The sequence below is a fragment of the Cervus elaphus genome, chromosome X, assembly GCF_910594005.1.
Source record: "Cervus elaphus chromosome X, mCerEla1.1, whole genome shotgun sequence".
In the NCBI taxonomy this organism is placed as follows: Eukaryota; Metazoa; Chordata; class Mammalia; order Artiodactyla; family Cervidae; genus Cervus; species Cervus elaphus.
This window is the reverse complement of record NC_057848.1, coordinates 107,464,265-107,480,511: the sequence shown is the minus strand read 5'-3', so window position 1 is coordinate 107,480,511 and position 16,247 is coordinate 107,464,265. Positions and strand designations below refer to the sequence as shown.

The following is a 16,247-nucleotide window of genomic DNA, read 5'->3' as shown; positions in this document are numbered from 1 at the left end:
CAATGGAGAAAGAAAATCTACACTTTTAAAAAACAAAATAGATACTTTTCTTCTAATTTGTCAGCATAAAGGAGGTTTGAAAAACTATAAAAATTTTGGAAATCAAGCTGATTTTTCTGGTTATTGATATCAAATGACTGTCAGGCCTCAAAAATGGAAATGGGGTATAGTCAAGTAGTAACAACAATTATGCTTTGACCACAACTAAGGCAGTAACAAGAAAATAATTAGGAGATAAATACAGATTCCACATCAAGTAGATTGTGAAAGATGTAAAACTCAATTCCCTTTTCAAATAAATCTTATCTAAAAGAAGGACTATAGAAAATGGGAATGTCTGATTTTTTTTTAATAAAACAATTCTGCTTCAGTGCAAATGTGTAGTCAAGGTAAAAAGAGGAAGGAAGGAAGGAAATGAGAGAGGGAGGGAGTGAGTGAGTAAGGGAAGGATGAAGGAAGAAAAGAAAATGTTTCATATGACTTAGCAGGAACAGTTTCCACAGCCTTTGACACTGTTGACAATTTCTTCTTGTAGTCTCTTCCTTTCTTCTTCTTTGGACACATTTTCCTTCTTTGCATCCCATTTGGGGTTATCATGGTTCTGCACACGGCTGCTCTGTGTATGCCACATTTCTGAATAGATACTGCTAGGGTTAGCAAGCAAATCATGGTGGGTACCACGTTCAGCTACCTTACCCTAATAAGCAAAAATAAGAGAAACATAGACAAAGTCATATAACTAGCATAATAACTGAAAACACATAATACTTTCCAAGTAAGAATTGTGAAAGATTGCATTCATTAAAATAATTTTCCCTATTTCTTAATTACAGTATATGTGGGAAAATTCAAGGTAGGAATGCCTTCATTACTGTTGAGCTACCAGTATGATAAAAAACCAAAAAGCTATGAAATTCTATATAACATAAAATATTTCACTTAAAGAAAATAAAGTCTGAATGTTTTTTTTTTTTTCATTTTGAAGAGCAGAAAAGGAAGGTGAAGATTTTCTAAAGGTGATATTTTCTGTAATCAGTAAATCATATTTAAATCAAAAGCACAGTTATACAGAGATTTAAAGGATTTAAAAATAATATGCCAAAACCCTATGTGTACTTTGAAATAAACAAGATTCCTCCATGATGTTTATTTCTTCCAGTAGCTATTTTTCTTAACAATAGCTATTAAACTTAACATTGCACAGATTTGGTATTGATGCCAAACTCTTATATCTGCAATTAATTTGTCTCTTGAGAGCTACTGTTAAACATACTGGAAGACAAAAGTAATTTTGTCACTTTCAGTGGTGCTCCTGGTGATACGACCTTTAAAAATATAACCTTAAGCTAAATAACTGAAATTTGTATGTGCCCACTTCTGAGTGGTTAATTTAAGCATCTCCTTGATTCCTGGCTGGAGAGTCTGAGAATTATTTTGCTCTGCTAATTGAATTCCTCTGGATCCTGCATGTAGTCCTCAACCCCAAGGTGTGTGGACAACTTCATTGGCATAAAAGTCCCCAAGGTTACATATTTTATACTTTTTTATTTACCACTGTAAAAAAACAAAATAAAATTCTCAATGCACAGATACAGAAAACAAATTTATGGTCACTAAAGAGGACATGGAGGGGAAAAGGACAGTCGAGTATGGAGTTAATAGATACAAACTACTATATATAAAATAGATAAGCAAAAAGGATTTACTCAATAGCACAGGGACTTTCCTGGTGGCTCAGACGGTAAAGAATCCGTCAGTAGTGCATGAGACCCAGGTTCAATCCCTGGGTTGGGAGGATCCCCTGGAGAATGGAATGGCTACCCACTCCAGTATTCTTGCCTGGAGAATTCCATGGACAGAGGAGCCTGGCAGGCTACATTCCATGGCATCGCAAAGAGTCAGACATGATTGAGCAACTAACACTTTCCTTTCACTCACAGGGAATTGTATTCAATATCTTATAGTAACTTACAATGGAATATAATCTGAAAAAAAAACCTGAATCACTAACACAACATTGTACATCAATTATACATCAATTATACATTAATTAAAAAAAATCTTCTATGAAAGCTGCATCAAAAAATATTAGAAAGAATGGAACTATTTTTGCAGAAAAGTAATGAAATAAATTATAAAAATTTATCCTGTAGTAAAAATGTGTAGTTTAAATTATTTTACTTGTATTAAAGCATAAATGTACATAGCTTAAAAGTAATTACAAAGCTGATAAAAAGTACATTCTTTTGTTTCCTCCTTCTCTACCCTTGAATACCTCCTTCTTATCCCCCAATTTGTAGCTATTTATTCTAGCATTTACACACACAGATACATATTAATGAGATCCAGCACTTTCAACTATTCCACTTTCCCATGCCTCAAATTCACTCTCCTAATAACATTGGTTATATCATAAATGTTATTTAATATACAATGTTTGCTTTATCATAACTATGTAAAGTATTACCTGTTGTCAGGTACTAGGACTTTATATATACTTTCTCTTAATTTCTTATTCTTCCTGGACTTAGTAATTGCCTTATTTTTTCATTTGCTTAGTTTTCTATGTCACTATTGGTAATCCACTCTAAACTTTAAGCTTGTCTGAACAGTGTTTTTCTCATTATCAACTATGTTATGTAATCTATTATTTAGCACCACCCCCCCACCAGAAGATATTTCTCTTACAGCTTTTAAGCTGTTTTCCTTATTCTCAATTCTGAAATTTTATGATAATTTGTGTATTCTTTTTCCTCCCTCCGTTTATTGTGGTGGCTATTTGCTAGGCCCTTTCAATCTGGAAACTCATGCTCTGAAGTTCTGGACATTTGGGGGATATTAGTCTTTGGTTATATCCTTCCTTTGTCTGACTCCCTTTTTCTAGAATGTTAGTCAAATGTTGGACCTCTTAGACTAATTTTCTTGTTTTCAAATCTTTCCTCTATTTTCTCTCTTTTTGTTTTACTCTTTAGAGATATCCTTGACTTTATTTCAGCAATGACAGTTTTGATTTCCAAAATCTCTTGTTCTCCAATTGTTCCTTATTTATTTACCATCCCATTTCAAATTTGAAATGATGCAAGAATGGTAAAAATGAACACCTATATATGCTTCTCCTGGGTTAGCAACTGTTACTTTTTCCACATTTGCCTTCTCTCACTTGATCCTATCTCTAAATTTATATTACTTTTTGCTAAATTATTTAAGAGTGAATTGTGGACATCATAACATTTCACCCCTAAGTATTTCATTAGCATGTGTCTCCTGAAAGGGCTTCCCGGGGGCACTAGTGGTAAAGAATCCACCTGCCAATGCAGGAGATGAAAGGTTTGATCCTTGGGTCGGGAAGATCCCCTGAAGAAGGAAATGGCAAACTGCTCCAGTATTCTTGCCTGGAAAATTCCACGGACAGAGAAGCCTGGTGGGCTAGAGTCCATGGGGTCACAAAGAGTTGGACATGACTGAGCATGTACACACACACACCTGAAAACAAGGACATTCTCCTATATGACTGGAATACAACTATATCACACCTAAGAAATTCATCTAATTTATAGTCCATATTCAGATTTTACCAATGATCCCAATAATACACACACACACACACACACACACATATATATATATTTTCCATCCAGGATCCAATCAGGATCAACATGTTGAATTTATAAGTTTTCTAGTCTGTGTGAATATGACAATAACATTTCTAAAATATCCAGGCTTATTTTCTAAAGAATGAACTTCAAGTTGTATTTCTCTAGTTTTTCCTGATTCTTAGATCTAGGCTAAACATTTTTGCTGAAATACAATGTAGGTGATGATACATCCTCAGTGTATCATATTAGGAGATATATGATGTCAGTTTCCTCCATAATTAATGATATTAAGTTTGATCATTTGGTTAAGGCAGTGTCTACCAGATTTCTCTATTTTAAAGGTATTTTTTCTTTGTAAAAGTAAAGTAATCTATGGGTTACGTGACTATTCTATTCCCCAATAGTTTTTCACCATATGGTTTTAGCAAATGATGATATTTATCTAAATCTTTTACTACAGTGGTGGCTGTAAAATGATTTTCTAAATGTATCATTCCTTATATGTGTGTTAACATTCTTTTTTTTTATTGAGTTACAATTACCATACAATATTGGGTGGGATGGAGGGCCATGAAGGAGAGGATATATGTATACATACAGCTAATTCACTTTGTTGTACAACTTTGTAAAGCAACTACACCCTGATTAAAACAAAAGAAAGCATACAATATAAGTTTCAGATGTATAACACAGTGATTGTTTTTATATATTATGAAATGATTACCTAAGTTCAGTTACCATCTGTCACCATACAAAGTTATTATATTATTGACTATATTCTTTATGTGTAAATTACATCCCTATGACTTAGTTTGTACCTCTTAATACCCTTCACCTATTACATCTATCTCTTCACTCTCTCCCCTCTGGCAATCACCAGTGTGTTCTCTGTATCTATGGTCTGTTTCTGTTGTTTGTTTATTTGCTCAGTTTTTTTAGACTCCACATATGAGTAAAATCATATGGTATATATTTTTCTCTGATGTATTTTTATTTGGCTTGGCATAATACCCTCCAGGTCCATTAATGTTGCTGTAAGTGGCAAGATTTTATTTTTAAAGAAGAGCTTTCCCTAAGCATTACTATAGAATTATACATTTACTTTTTATTCAGTGTGTTGTAATTTATAAGTATCATTTTTTAATGATCAAATTATCCCACATTTGGCCAGTGGGAATCCACTCAAAATGCTCCTTGATTCTTTTTGTTGAGGAATAGCATTTTGTGTAAGATCTAGGTGCTAGTTATACTCAGTACTACTGGGATTTCATTGCTTCTAGACCTTTTCCCTGAACAGAGTTAGGAACTTTTCATCATAAACTAATATTGATAATTCTGTTCCAATATAACATCACAAGGTTCTTCCTCCCGTTCTCCTATTCCATATCTGTATCTTTCTTCTCCCAGGTAAGACCTTTATTTCTCAACAACATCAATATATTAACTCATATGCTCAGTCATATGATATACAGAAAATAGTTTCAAAATAGATACTCCCATACTACCAACAACAAACTTACTAAGTTCAAATCTGAGTTATATTTATCCTTACATTCTACTAAGGCTAAAAAATAAGAGTAATGTGTTCAAAAGTTATTACTTGGGTTGGTTCTGCATGCTATTTTTCTTCTTCATGGTTATGTTATCAATTCTTTATGCAGACAGTTTTATTTTTTTCCGTTTGCTTTAAATTCATATATTTTTTTAAATTTAGTTTTTTTCACTCTCCTGTTTCACCTTCATCAAGAGGCTCTTTAGTCCCTCTTCACTTTCTGCCATTAGAGGTATCATATGCATATCTGAGGGTGTTGATATATTTCCTGGCAGTCTTGATTCCAGCTTGTGTTTCATCCAGCCTGTCATTTCACATGATATACTCTGTATATAAGTTAAATAAACAGGGTGACAATATACAGACTGTCATACTCCTTTCCCAATTTTGACCAGTTGTTCCATGTCTTGTATGCTTCTTGACCCACATACAGGTTTCTCAGGAGACAGGTAAGGTGGTCTGGTATTCCTATCACTTTAAGAATTTTCCAGTTTGCTGTGATCCACATAGTCAAAGACTTTAGTGTAGTTAATGAAGCAGAGGTTGATGTTTTCCTGTAACTCCCTTGCTTTCTGCATGATTCAGTGAATGTTGGCAATTTGATCTCTGGTTCCTCTGCCTTTTCTAAATGAAGCTTGTACATCTGGAAGTTCTCGGTTCACACACTGCTGAGACCTAGCTTGAAAGATGTTGAGTATAACCTTACTAGCACGTGAAATAAGCTCAACTGTACAGTAGTTTACAATCTTTGGCACTGTCCTTCTTTGGGACTGGAATGAAAACTGACATTTTCCAGTCCTATGGCTTATACTTGTTAAGGTACTTTTAATGTTTTATATTTATAAGAAAAGGCTCTATGTACATGATGGCATACAATTGAAAAGTTCAGTAAAAAGCACAAGAGCAGATTTTACTTCAGATACTTAAACATCAATGAAATAATAAAGTATATTTATAAAACTTCCCATTTTAGACATTCTGGACAATTATACTGAAAAAAATCAGTTTACTCTTTAGTGAATATTAGCATTTTTGAGCAAGTGGTAACATAAAAAAGAAATAATATCTGTATCACGGAAGTAAACATTCTATAAGAAATTTTAGTGATGCAAAAAATTCTCTCTCAGTACAGAATGTAGAGGAGAATGCTTCTGCTCTCAACTCCCAGTACTTTTGCTTTCAAAATGATAAAGAATTGAAGGTTTACTTGTTAGATGGTAAAAATAAACATGGAGAACATCATTAGAAATAATCAAGTACAAAGGTGGGTGGAGATAAAATATCCCTACAGAGAGGAGAAAAGTAAAACTATTACAATTTTCAAATCTACCAATTGCAATAGTGGCACTCTGATCTGTTCAGAATATTTAGAGAGTACACTCTTACAGTAATTCCCTCAGAGAAATAAAGTAGGCTGTCATTTTTCTTACTTTCCTCATGAGGAAAAATACAAAATAAAAATGGCCATGTTTGAAAATGACCACTTTATTTTATGGTAATTTTCTTTTAAACATCAAGGGTGTGTGCAGGTATTAGGAAAATGAAAATATGAAATACACTGAAGACATTAAGCAAATATTCTGTACAGAGCAAAAATGAATGCAGAAAAATTGTTTTAAATACAAAACCTTTAAAACTGTTTCTAACATATTAGGATTTAATGCTTTCCTCATCTAACTTTGCTCTTAAAATGTTAATAAAGTGTGAATTAAGCTCCTCATCCCTCCTCCTCCTCCTCCTTCCACCCCCTTTGCAGCCTCCGCCTCCACCTCCCTGCACCCGCTGAGGAGCTCTGCCAATAAGAGTGGTGGCCGGCGGTGGCAGTAGCGTCCGCAGCTCCGGCTCAGGTCCATCTCACTCCGCAGCAGCCATTAGACGCCCTGCACTCCAGCTCGATGGGCTGGGAGTCATTCTCTCCTCTCGGCCACAGCGACACCGCCCTCCCTTGGTGCTCCTCCCCGAGAAGCCGAGTTTGCGCCGGGCCAGCCTGTCCGCCCGGCGCTGCCCCGGCCCTCAGGCCGCGTGAGGCTGCCCATGCCCGGCCCCGCTGCCACGGGCTGTCTTGAAAACAGAAAAGACTGAGGACCAGCACAACAAGGAGAAGGAGCAGCGTGAGGCCAACAAGAAGATCAAGAAGCAGCTGCAGAAGGACAAGCAGGTCTACCAGACCATGCACCATCTGCTGCTGCTGGTGAACCTGGTAAAAGCACCATTGTGAAGCAAATGAGGATCCTGCATGCTAATGGGTTTAATGGAGAGGGTAGCAAAGAGGACCCGCAGGATGCAAGGAGCAACAGGGATGGACTATATAACCCCTAGATGATGGCTTCAATTTCTCATCTTCCTGGCTATGTCCTATCACACTTCACATGCTGGAATTGCCAGTGTTCAGTTCAGTTCAGTTCAGTCGCTCAGTCGTGTCTGACTCTTTGCGACCTCGTGAATTGTAGCACACCAGGCCTCCCTGTCCATCACCAACTCCAGGAGTTTACTCAAACTCATGTGCATTGAATCGGTGATGCCATCCAGCCATCTCATCCTCTGTCGTCCCCTTCTCCTCCTGCCCCCAATCCCTCCCAGCATCAGGGTTTTTTCCAGTGAGTCAACTCCTGGAATGAAGTGGCCAAAGTACTGGAGTTTCAGCTTCAGCATCAGTCCTTTTTAGGAACTTCTAATAAGAATACTATTCTGTTGTTGGGGGATGGGCCCCAACACATAACCTCTAAAGATAACTGAAAATTTTTTAAAAACAAACAAAAAACAACAACAAAAGTAATCCCTAACTGAAAAATATGTAGTGTATCAATCAACCAAAGCATCTAAATAAACAGTGATTGACAGCTTACTGTACCAAAAGTTGGCATTTGAGAGCTATGACCCTTCTCTATTGAACCACCTCCCTATTGAACCACCTCTTGTGTGCTTCCTAGATGCTATACTAGATCCCTGACTGAACCCTACTAATACCTACTAACAGCCTGCTCTTCTATTGGTGACTCTGTTCTGCAAGTAAAACTTAAGTATTAACAAATGTGATAAATAAAAATTCTCTGCATGTCTCAGCAAAAAAAAAAAAAAAAGAGTGAATTAATACATTTTATTCATTTTTGTAAGTGGCACAGGTTGTTCCTATCAATGGAGATAAAGATGGAATCCTATCAGGATACAATCTTATTCAAAGAACACAAATTCTAAAAATTTCTTTAGAAACAATGTAAGTTGCTTGTGTTTGCAACAATTTCTAATATACTTCAAACATTAAACTTTAAAGTTAAATGTCTTACCTGGTTCAAGACAATAATTTCATCTGCATCAACCACTGTTGACAATCTGTGTGCAATGAAAATAGAAGTTCTATGTTTCACTGCATCCCTCATGGCACCAAGAATAGTCTGCAAGTTTGACAACAAGAACAGTAAGGGGGGGAGATTTATCTATTAGGTAAATGTAAATTAAAATAACCATATATTTCTTAAAAGAACATATAAAATGCCAGTTAATTTTGTTATATAAACTTTATACCACTACCAAATATTGTACCCAATCTAATAGTTATGAACAAGAGAACAAATCAATCAAAGAGAGAAGGCAAACACGACCACATTATCATGGAAGAAGCTAGCTTTAAGATAGGCAACCACTTCTTTAAATTAGCTTTAAGGTGGATATTTCCCATACTTAAAAACAAACAAATAAAATGAATCCACTGATGGCAGGAGAATAGCTAGGTATGATGTTTATCTGGCCAAAGAGAGCAAAAACAAAATAAGTAGGCAACCAAATGATATGATGCAGAGAAATTAAAAAAAATCAAGAAAAGATAGAAGACACAAAGAGCACAGGAGCGTTTGCTTTTCCTTAGTTCTAACTCAGAGGACAGAAAGATTGACAAGGACAACTGTTCACGTTTAACTTGAAGAAACTTCTTTTTCAGAAGTATTCTGACTTCTTGAGGTATTCTGGAAAATACACTTTTTTTGCTTACTGTCTATAAAATATAAGAGAGGGCTTCCCTGGTGGCTCAGTGGTAAAGAATCCACCTGCAAGGTAGGAGACGCAGGTTTGACACCTGGGTTGGCACAATTCCTTGGAGAAGTAAATGGTAACCCACTCCAGAATTCTTGCCTGGGAAATTCCTTGGACAGAACAGCCTAGTGGGCTATAGTCCATGGGGTCACAAAAGAGACATGACTTAGCCACTAAACAAAAATAACAAAAAAGTAAGGCAGCTGTATATATATTCAGCTATACTTGGAAACCTGGGTCTAAGTACAATTAGCTAGATGGAAATAGCAATGTGGGGGATGAGGATAGGACCAATGTCTTCCTATAGGTATATCTAATCACTGTATTTATTAAAGGAATAAAAATACCTGAGTAGATGGTTACCCAGGAAAAGAAGACCTTAAACTTTACTATGGCAGACTGAAAATCAAGTGCAGACTGAAAATCTAAGAAAAACTATGATGCTTGAGGCATCATATCTTACACTCAAAAACTTAAACTGCCATCCTAATGATAGTCTGGACCTTTTTAAAAGGTCAATTCAGACTTACTAAATCTTCTGATAACTCATTCCCTCAGCAGGGGACTCTTTTCTGCTGGCAATTAATGGATTATGCTCCTTGAGATAGTAAAGGTATGTGCCTCAAATAATGACTATTGTGGGGACTCCAAATTTGCAATACATGTGGATGACACATTTTTAGATTTAAAGTTCTTGTAAGCAGATTCCTAGTCTGCTTGTGAATGGGGTCTAATGCAGCTTAAGGTTCTCTTTAAATATAACAAATTGTCAGATTAGCTTAAGATGGCAGAGTAGAAAGACATGAGCTCACTCTTACATAAACACCAAAATCACAACCAACTACTGAACAACCAAAGGCAAAAAAAAAAAAAAAAAAAAGCTTGAACCTAGCAAAAAAGATACCCTACATCCAAAGGCAAAGAAGACACAACAAGATGGTAGGAGGGGCACAACATGATAAAAATTATACCACAGAAGTTCTTCCACAGGAGTGAAAGTCCTAAGTTTCACATCAGGCTTCCCAGCCTAGTTCCAAAGAGATGGGGAAAGCAGAAATGCCACTCTTGGAGGACAGACACAAGGTTGTGTGTGCACCAGGACCCAGGATAAAAAAGCAGTGACTTCATAAGATACTATGCAAGACCTATCTGCTAATACTAGAGGGTCTCCTGCAGAGGCAGGTGGCAGCTGTGGTTCACTATGGGGATAAAGACACTGGCAGTGGCGTATCTGTGGAGTACTCATTGATGTGAGGCTACCAGGAAGCCACCATTAACCCCACCCCACCACAGACAAGTGGCTTCAAGTCTCCACGAGCATGGCCCTGCCCACCAGAAGGACAAGACCCAGATCCACTCACCACAGAGCAGGAACCAGTCCCTCCCATCAGGAAGCCTACACAAACTCCTTAGACAGCCGCATCCACCAGAGAGCAGACAGCAGAAGCAAGATGAACTACAATCCTGCAGCTGGCAGAATAGAAACTATAATCACAGAAAGTTGGATAAAATGAGATGGCAGAGGAATATGTCCTAGATGAGAGAACAAGATAAAACCCCAGAAGAAAACTAAGTGGAGATAGACACCTATTAGAAAAATAACTCAGAAATGATAGTGAAGATGATCCAAGATCCTGAGAAGAAAAAAGACCAAAGATCGAGAAAATGCAAGAAAGGTTTAACAGAGACCTAAAGGAACTAAAGAACAGAGATGGATAATACAATAACTGAAATGAAAAATACATTGGAAAGAATCAACAGCAGAATAACTGAGGCAGAAGAAGAGATAAGTGACCAGAAAGACAGAATGGTAGAAATCACAGAATAAAGAAAAAAAAAGAAAGAAAGAAAAGAAGTCAGTCTAACAGACTTCTGGGCCAATATTAAACATAACAACATTCACATTATAGGAGTCCCAGAAGGACAAGAGAGAAAAAGGACGCGAGAAAACATTCTGAAGAGACAATAGCTGAGAACTTCCCTGACATGGGAGAGGAAACAGTCATCCATGTCCAGGAAGCACAGGGAGTCCCAGGCAGGATAAACCAAGGAGGGATATACCAAGACACATAGTATTCAACTTGACAAAAATTAAAGACAAAAAAATACTAAAAGCAACAAAGGAAAAACAACAAATAACACACAAGGGAACTCTTTAAGGTTATCAGCTTATTTCTCAACAGAAACTCTGCAGGTCAGAAGGGATTGGCACAATATATTTAAAGCAATGAAAGGGAATAACCTACAACCAAGAATACTCTACCCAGCAAGGTTCTCATTCACATTTGATGGAGAAATCAAAAGCTTTGCAGAAAAGTTAAAGCTAAGAGAATTCAATATCACTAGACTGACTTTGCAACAATTACTTGTTACTTCTCTAAGCAGGAAAGAAACGGCCACAAATAGAAACAGGAAAATTATGAATGGAAAAACTCACTGGTAAAGGCAAATATACATTAAAGGAAGGAAACAATCTACACAAAAATATGATATCAAAGCCAGCAACTGTGAGGAGAGGAGAGCACAAATGCAGGGTATTGGGAACAAATGAGAAATTAAAAGACCCGCAACTTAAAAAACAATCTTGCTAATATAAAGACTGCTTTATCAAAACTGGGCTTCCCTGGTGGCGCAGCAATAAAGAATCCATCTGCAATGCAGGAGACACAAGAGACTCGGGCTCAATCCCTGGGTTGCAAAGATCCCCTAGAGAAGGAAATGGCAACCCACTCCAGTATTTCTGCCTGGAGAATCCCATGGACAGAGGAGTCTAGTGGGCAATGGTCCATGGGATCACAAAAAGTTGGATATGACTGAAGTAACTGAGCATGACACATACCAAAACCTCATGGTAACTGCATACCACAAATCTAAAATATTAACAGATACACATACAAAAAAAAAGGAATCCAAACACAACACTAAAGTTAGTCATCAATTCACAAGAGAACAAAAGAGGAAGAAGAGAAAAAATGACCTACAAAAAAAAATACGAAACAATCAAAACAGTGAACAAATGGCAATAAGGATATATATATATATATATATATATATATATACACATTGATAATTACCTCAAATATGAATGGATTAAATGCTCCAACCAAAAGACATAGACTGGCTGAATAGACACAAAAATAAGACCACTCTATATGCTGTTTATGAGAGACCAATTTTAGACCTAGGAACACATATGGACTGAAAGTGAGGGGATGGAAAAAGGTATTCCACGCAAATAAAAATCAAAAGATGGAGTAGCCATACTCCTATGAGAAGAAGCAGACTGTAAAATAAAGACTGTTACAAGAGACAAAGAAGGACACTACATAGTGATTAAGGAATCAATCCAAGAAGAATATATAATAATTATAAATGTATATGCATCCAATATAGGAGCACCACAATACATAAGGCAAACACTAAGAGCCATAAAAAGGACAAATCAACAGTAACACAATAATAGTGGGGGGACTTTAACACCCCACTCTCTTCAGTGGACAGAACATCCAGACAGAAAATTAATAAGAAAATACAAGCTTCAAGACAGACTTAACTGAGATTTACATGACATTCTATCTGAAAGCAGCAGCAAATACTTTCTTCTTAAGTGCACAAGGAACATTCTTCAGGATAGATCACATTTTGTGCCACAAATCAAGCCTCAGTAAATTTAAGAAAACTGAAATCATATCAAGCATCTTTTCTGGTCACACTACGAGATTAGAAATCAATTACAAAAAGAAAAAAAAAAAACCTGTAAAAAACACCCAGAGGCTAAAATATATGTTACTAAATAACCAAGATGTCACTGAAGAAATCAAAAAGGAAACCAAACAATATCTAGAAACAAATGACAATGAAGACATGATGACCCAAAACCTTTGGGATACAGCAAAAGCAGTTCAGAGAGAGAAGTTTACACAGCAATTCAATCCTACCTCAAGACACAAGAAAAATATCAAATAAACAACCTAACCTTATACCTAAAGCAACTAGAGAAAGAAGAACAAAAAACTCTTAAGTAGTAGAAGGAAAGAAATCATAAAGATCAGAGCAGAAATAAATGAAATAGAAATGAAGAAAACAGTAACAAAGATCAATGAAACCAAAAGTTAGCTCTTTGAGTAGATCAACAAAATTGATAAACCTTTAGCCAGACTCATCAGGAAAAAAAGGAGAAGATTAGAATCAATAACATTAGAAATGAAAAAGAAGTTACAACACTACAGAAACACAAAGGATCATAAGAAACTACTACAAGCAACTATATGCCAATAAAATGGACAACATGGAAGAAATGGACAAATTCTTAGAAAAGTATAACCTTCCAAGACTGAACCAGGAAAAATAGAAAATATGAAAAGACCAATCACAAGCACTGAAATTTAAACTGTGATTAAATATTCCAACAAACAAAAGCCCAGGGCCAGATAGCTTCACAGGCGAATTCTATCAAATATTTAGAGAAAACCTAATGTCAATCCTTTTCAAAATCTTTCAAAAAATTGCAGAGGGAGGAATACCCCCAAGCTCATTCTACAAGGCACCATCATCCTGATACCAAAACCAGACAAACACATCACAAAAAAAGAAAATTACAGGCCAATATAACTGATGAAAATACATCCATAAATTCCCAACAAAATACTAGCAAACCTAATCCAACAACATATTGAAAGACTCATATAACATGATCAAGTTGAATTTATCTCAGTGATTTAAGGATTCTTCAATATATGCAAATCAATCACTGTGATAAGCCATATTAACCAACTGAAGAATAAAAACCATATGGTCATCTCAATAGATGCAGATAAAGATTTTCACAAAATTCAACACCCATTTATGATTAAAAAAAAACTCTCCAGAAAATGAGCATAAAGGGAACAAAACCTCAACACAATAAATATGACAAACCCAGAGCAAACATCATTCTCAATGGTGAAAAACTGAAAGCATTTCTGTTAAGATTAGAAACAAGACAAAGGTGCCCACATTCACCATTATTATTCAATAATTACTGAATTATTCCATTATTTGGAAGTCCAAACCATGGCAATCAGAGAAGAAAAATAAAAGGAATCCAAATGGGAAAAGAAGTAAAACTGTCACTGTTTGCAGATAACATGATTCTATACATTGAAAATCCTAAAGATGCAATCAGAAAACTACTAGAGCTAATCAATGAATTTAGTCAAGTTGCAGGATACAGAAATCTCTTGCATTCCCATATACTAACAACGAAAGATCAGAAAAAGAAATTAAGGTGACAATCCCATTTACCACTGCAAAAAAAAGAATACCTAGGAATAAACATACCTAAGAAGGCAAAAGACCTATATGCAGAAAACTATAATGATGAAGGAAATCAAAGATGACAAAAACAGATGGAGAGATATCAAGTTCTTGGATTGAAAGAATATTTTCAAAATGATTATACTACCCAAGGAAATCTAGAGATTCAGTGCAAGCCCTATGAAATTATCAATGGCATTTTTCATAGAATTAGACAAAAAAAATCTTAAAATTTGTATGGAGCCACAAAAAACCCTGAATAGACTAAGCTAACTTGATAAAGAAAAACGGAGGTGGAGGAACTGGGCTCCCTGGCTTCAGACTATACTACAAAGCTACAGTCATCAAAACAGTTATGGTACTGGCACAAAAACAGAAATATAGACCAATGGAATAAGACAGAGAACCCATAGATAAACCCATGCATCTATGGGTACCTTATTTTTGACAAAGGAGGCAAGAATATACAATGGAGCAAAGATAGCCTCTTCATTAAGTGGTGCTGGGAAAATTGGACAGCTATATGTAAAAAAAATGAAATTAGAACATTCTTTAACACCACACATAAAAATAAACTCAAAATGGATTAAAGACCCAAATTTAAGATCAGATACTATAAAACTCTTACAGGAAAACATAAGCAGAACATGCTTACACAAATTGCAGCAATCTCTCTTTTGATCCATCTCACAGAGTAATACAAATAAAAACAAAAGTAAATGAAACCTGACTAAACACAAAAGCTTTTGCACAACAAAGGAAACCATAAACAAAATGAAAAGACAACCCACAGAAGAGAGAAAATATTTGCAAATGATATTACTGACAAGGAATTAGTCTCCAAAATTTACAAACAGCTCATGAAGCTCAATATCAAAAACAAACAACTGAATCAAAAAATGGACAGAAGACATAGAGAAATTTCTACAAAGGAGACACACTGATGGCCAAGAGGCACATGAAAAGATGCTTGACATCACTAATTATGCAAATCAAAACTACAATGAGGTATCACCTCACAATAGTTAGAATGGCCATCATCAAAAAGTCTACAAACAATAAATGCTGGAGAGGGTGTGATGAAAGGAGAATTTTCCTACACTGCTGGTAGGAATGTAAAACGGTACAGCCACTATGGTTAACAGTATAGAGGTTCCCTCAAAGCCTAAAAACAGAGCTACAATATGATCCAGCCATCTCACTCCGTCCTATAATCTGGAAAATAAAATGGTTCAAAAGGATATATGCACCCCAGTGTTCATTATGGCACTGCTTACACAACAGTCATGGCCTGAAGCAGCCTAAATGTCTATTGACAGATGAATGGATAAAGAAGATATGGTATATGTACATAATGGAATATCATTCAGCCCCTAAAAAGAATGAAATAATGCCATTTTCAGCAACGTGGATGAACCTGAAGATTATCATACTAAGTGAAGTAAGTCAGAAAAAGATAAACATCATATGATATTTATATGCAGAATGGGGGTAGGGTTAGATTGGGAGTTTGGGATTGACATGTACACAATGCTATATTTAAAATAAAATGTCAGATGTCCCTGGTGGTACGTAGATAGGAATTTGCCTGCCAATGCAGGAGACATTGGTTTGATCCCTGGTCCAGGAAGATTTCACATGCCATGGAGCAACTAAGCCTGTGCACTACAACTACTGAGCCTGCATGCCACAAGTACTGAGCTCTAGGGCCTGTGAGCCGCAATTACCGAGCCCATGTGTCTAGAGCCTATGCTCCACAATAAGAGAAGCCCAAGCAC

General features: G+C 36.1%; 1 protein-coding gene across 1 annotated transcript in view; it reads right to left on the bottom strand.

Moving 5' to 3' along the window:
• Window positions 1-331: 331 nt before the first annotated feature.
• Window positions 332-16,247, bottom strand: part of ABCB7 (ATP binding cassette subfamily B member 7) — a 133,793-nt gene continuing 117,877 nt past the window's right edge. The window contains exons 15-16 of the mRNA XM_043895839.1: window positions 8,433-8,540; window positions 332-697 (exon numbers count right to left, since the gene is read on the bottom strand). Coding sequence (XP_043751774.1) covers window positions 482-697; window positions 8,433-8,540 — 324 coding nt within the window. The 3' untranslated portion in view covers window positions 332-481. The remainder of the gene's footprint in view (window positions 698-8,432; window positions 8,541-16,247) is intronic.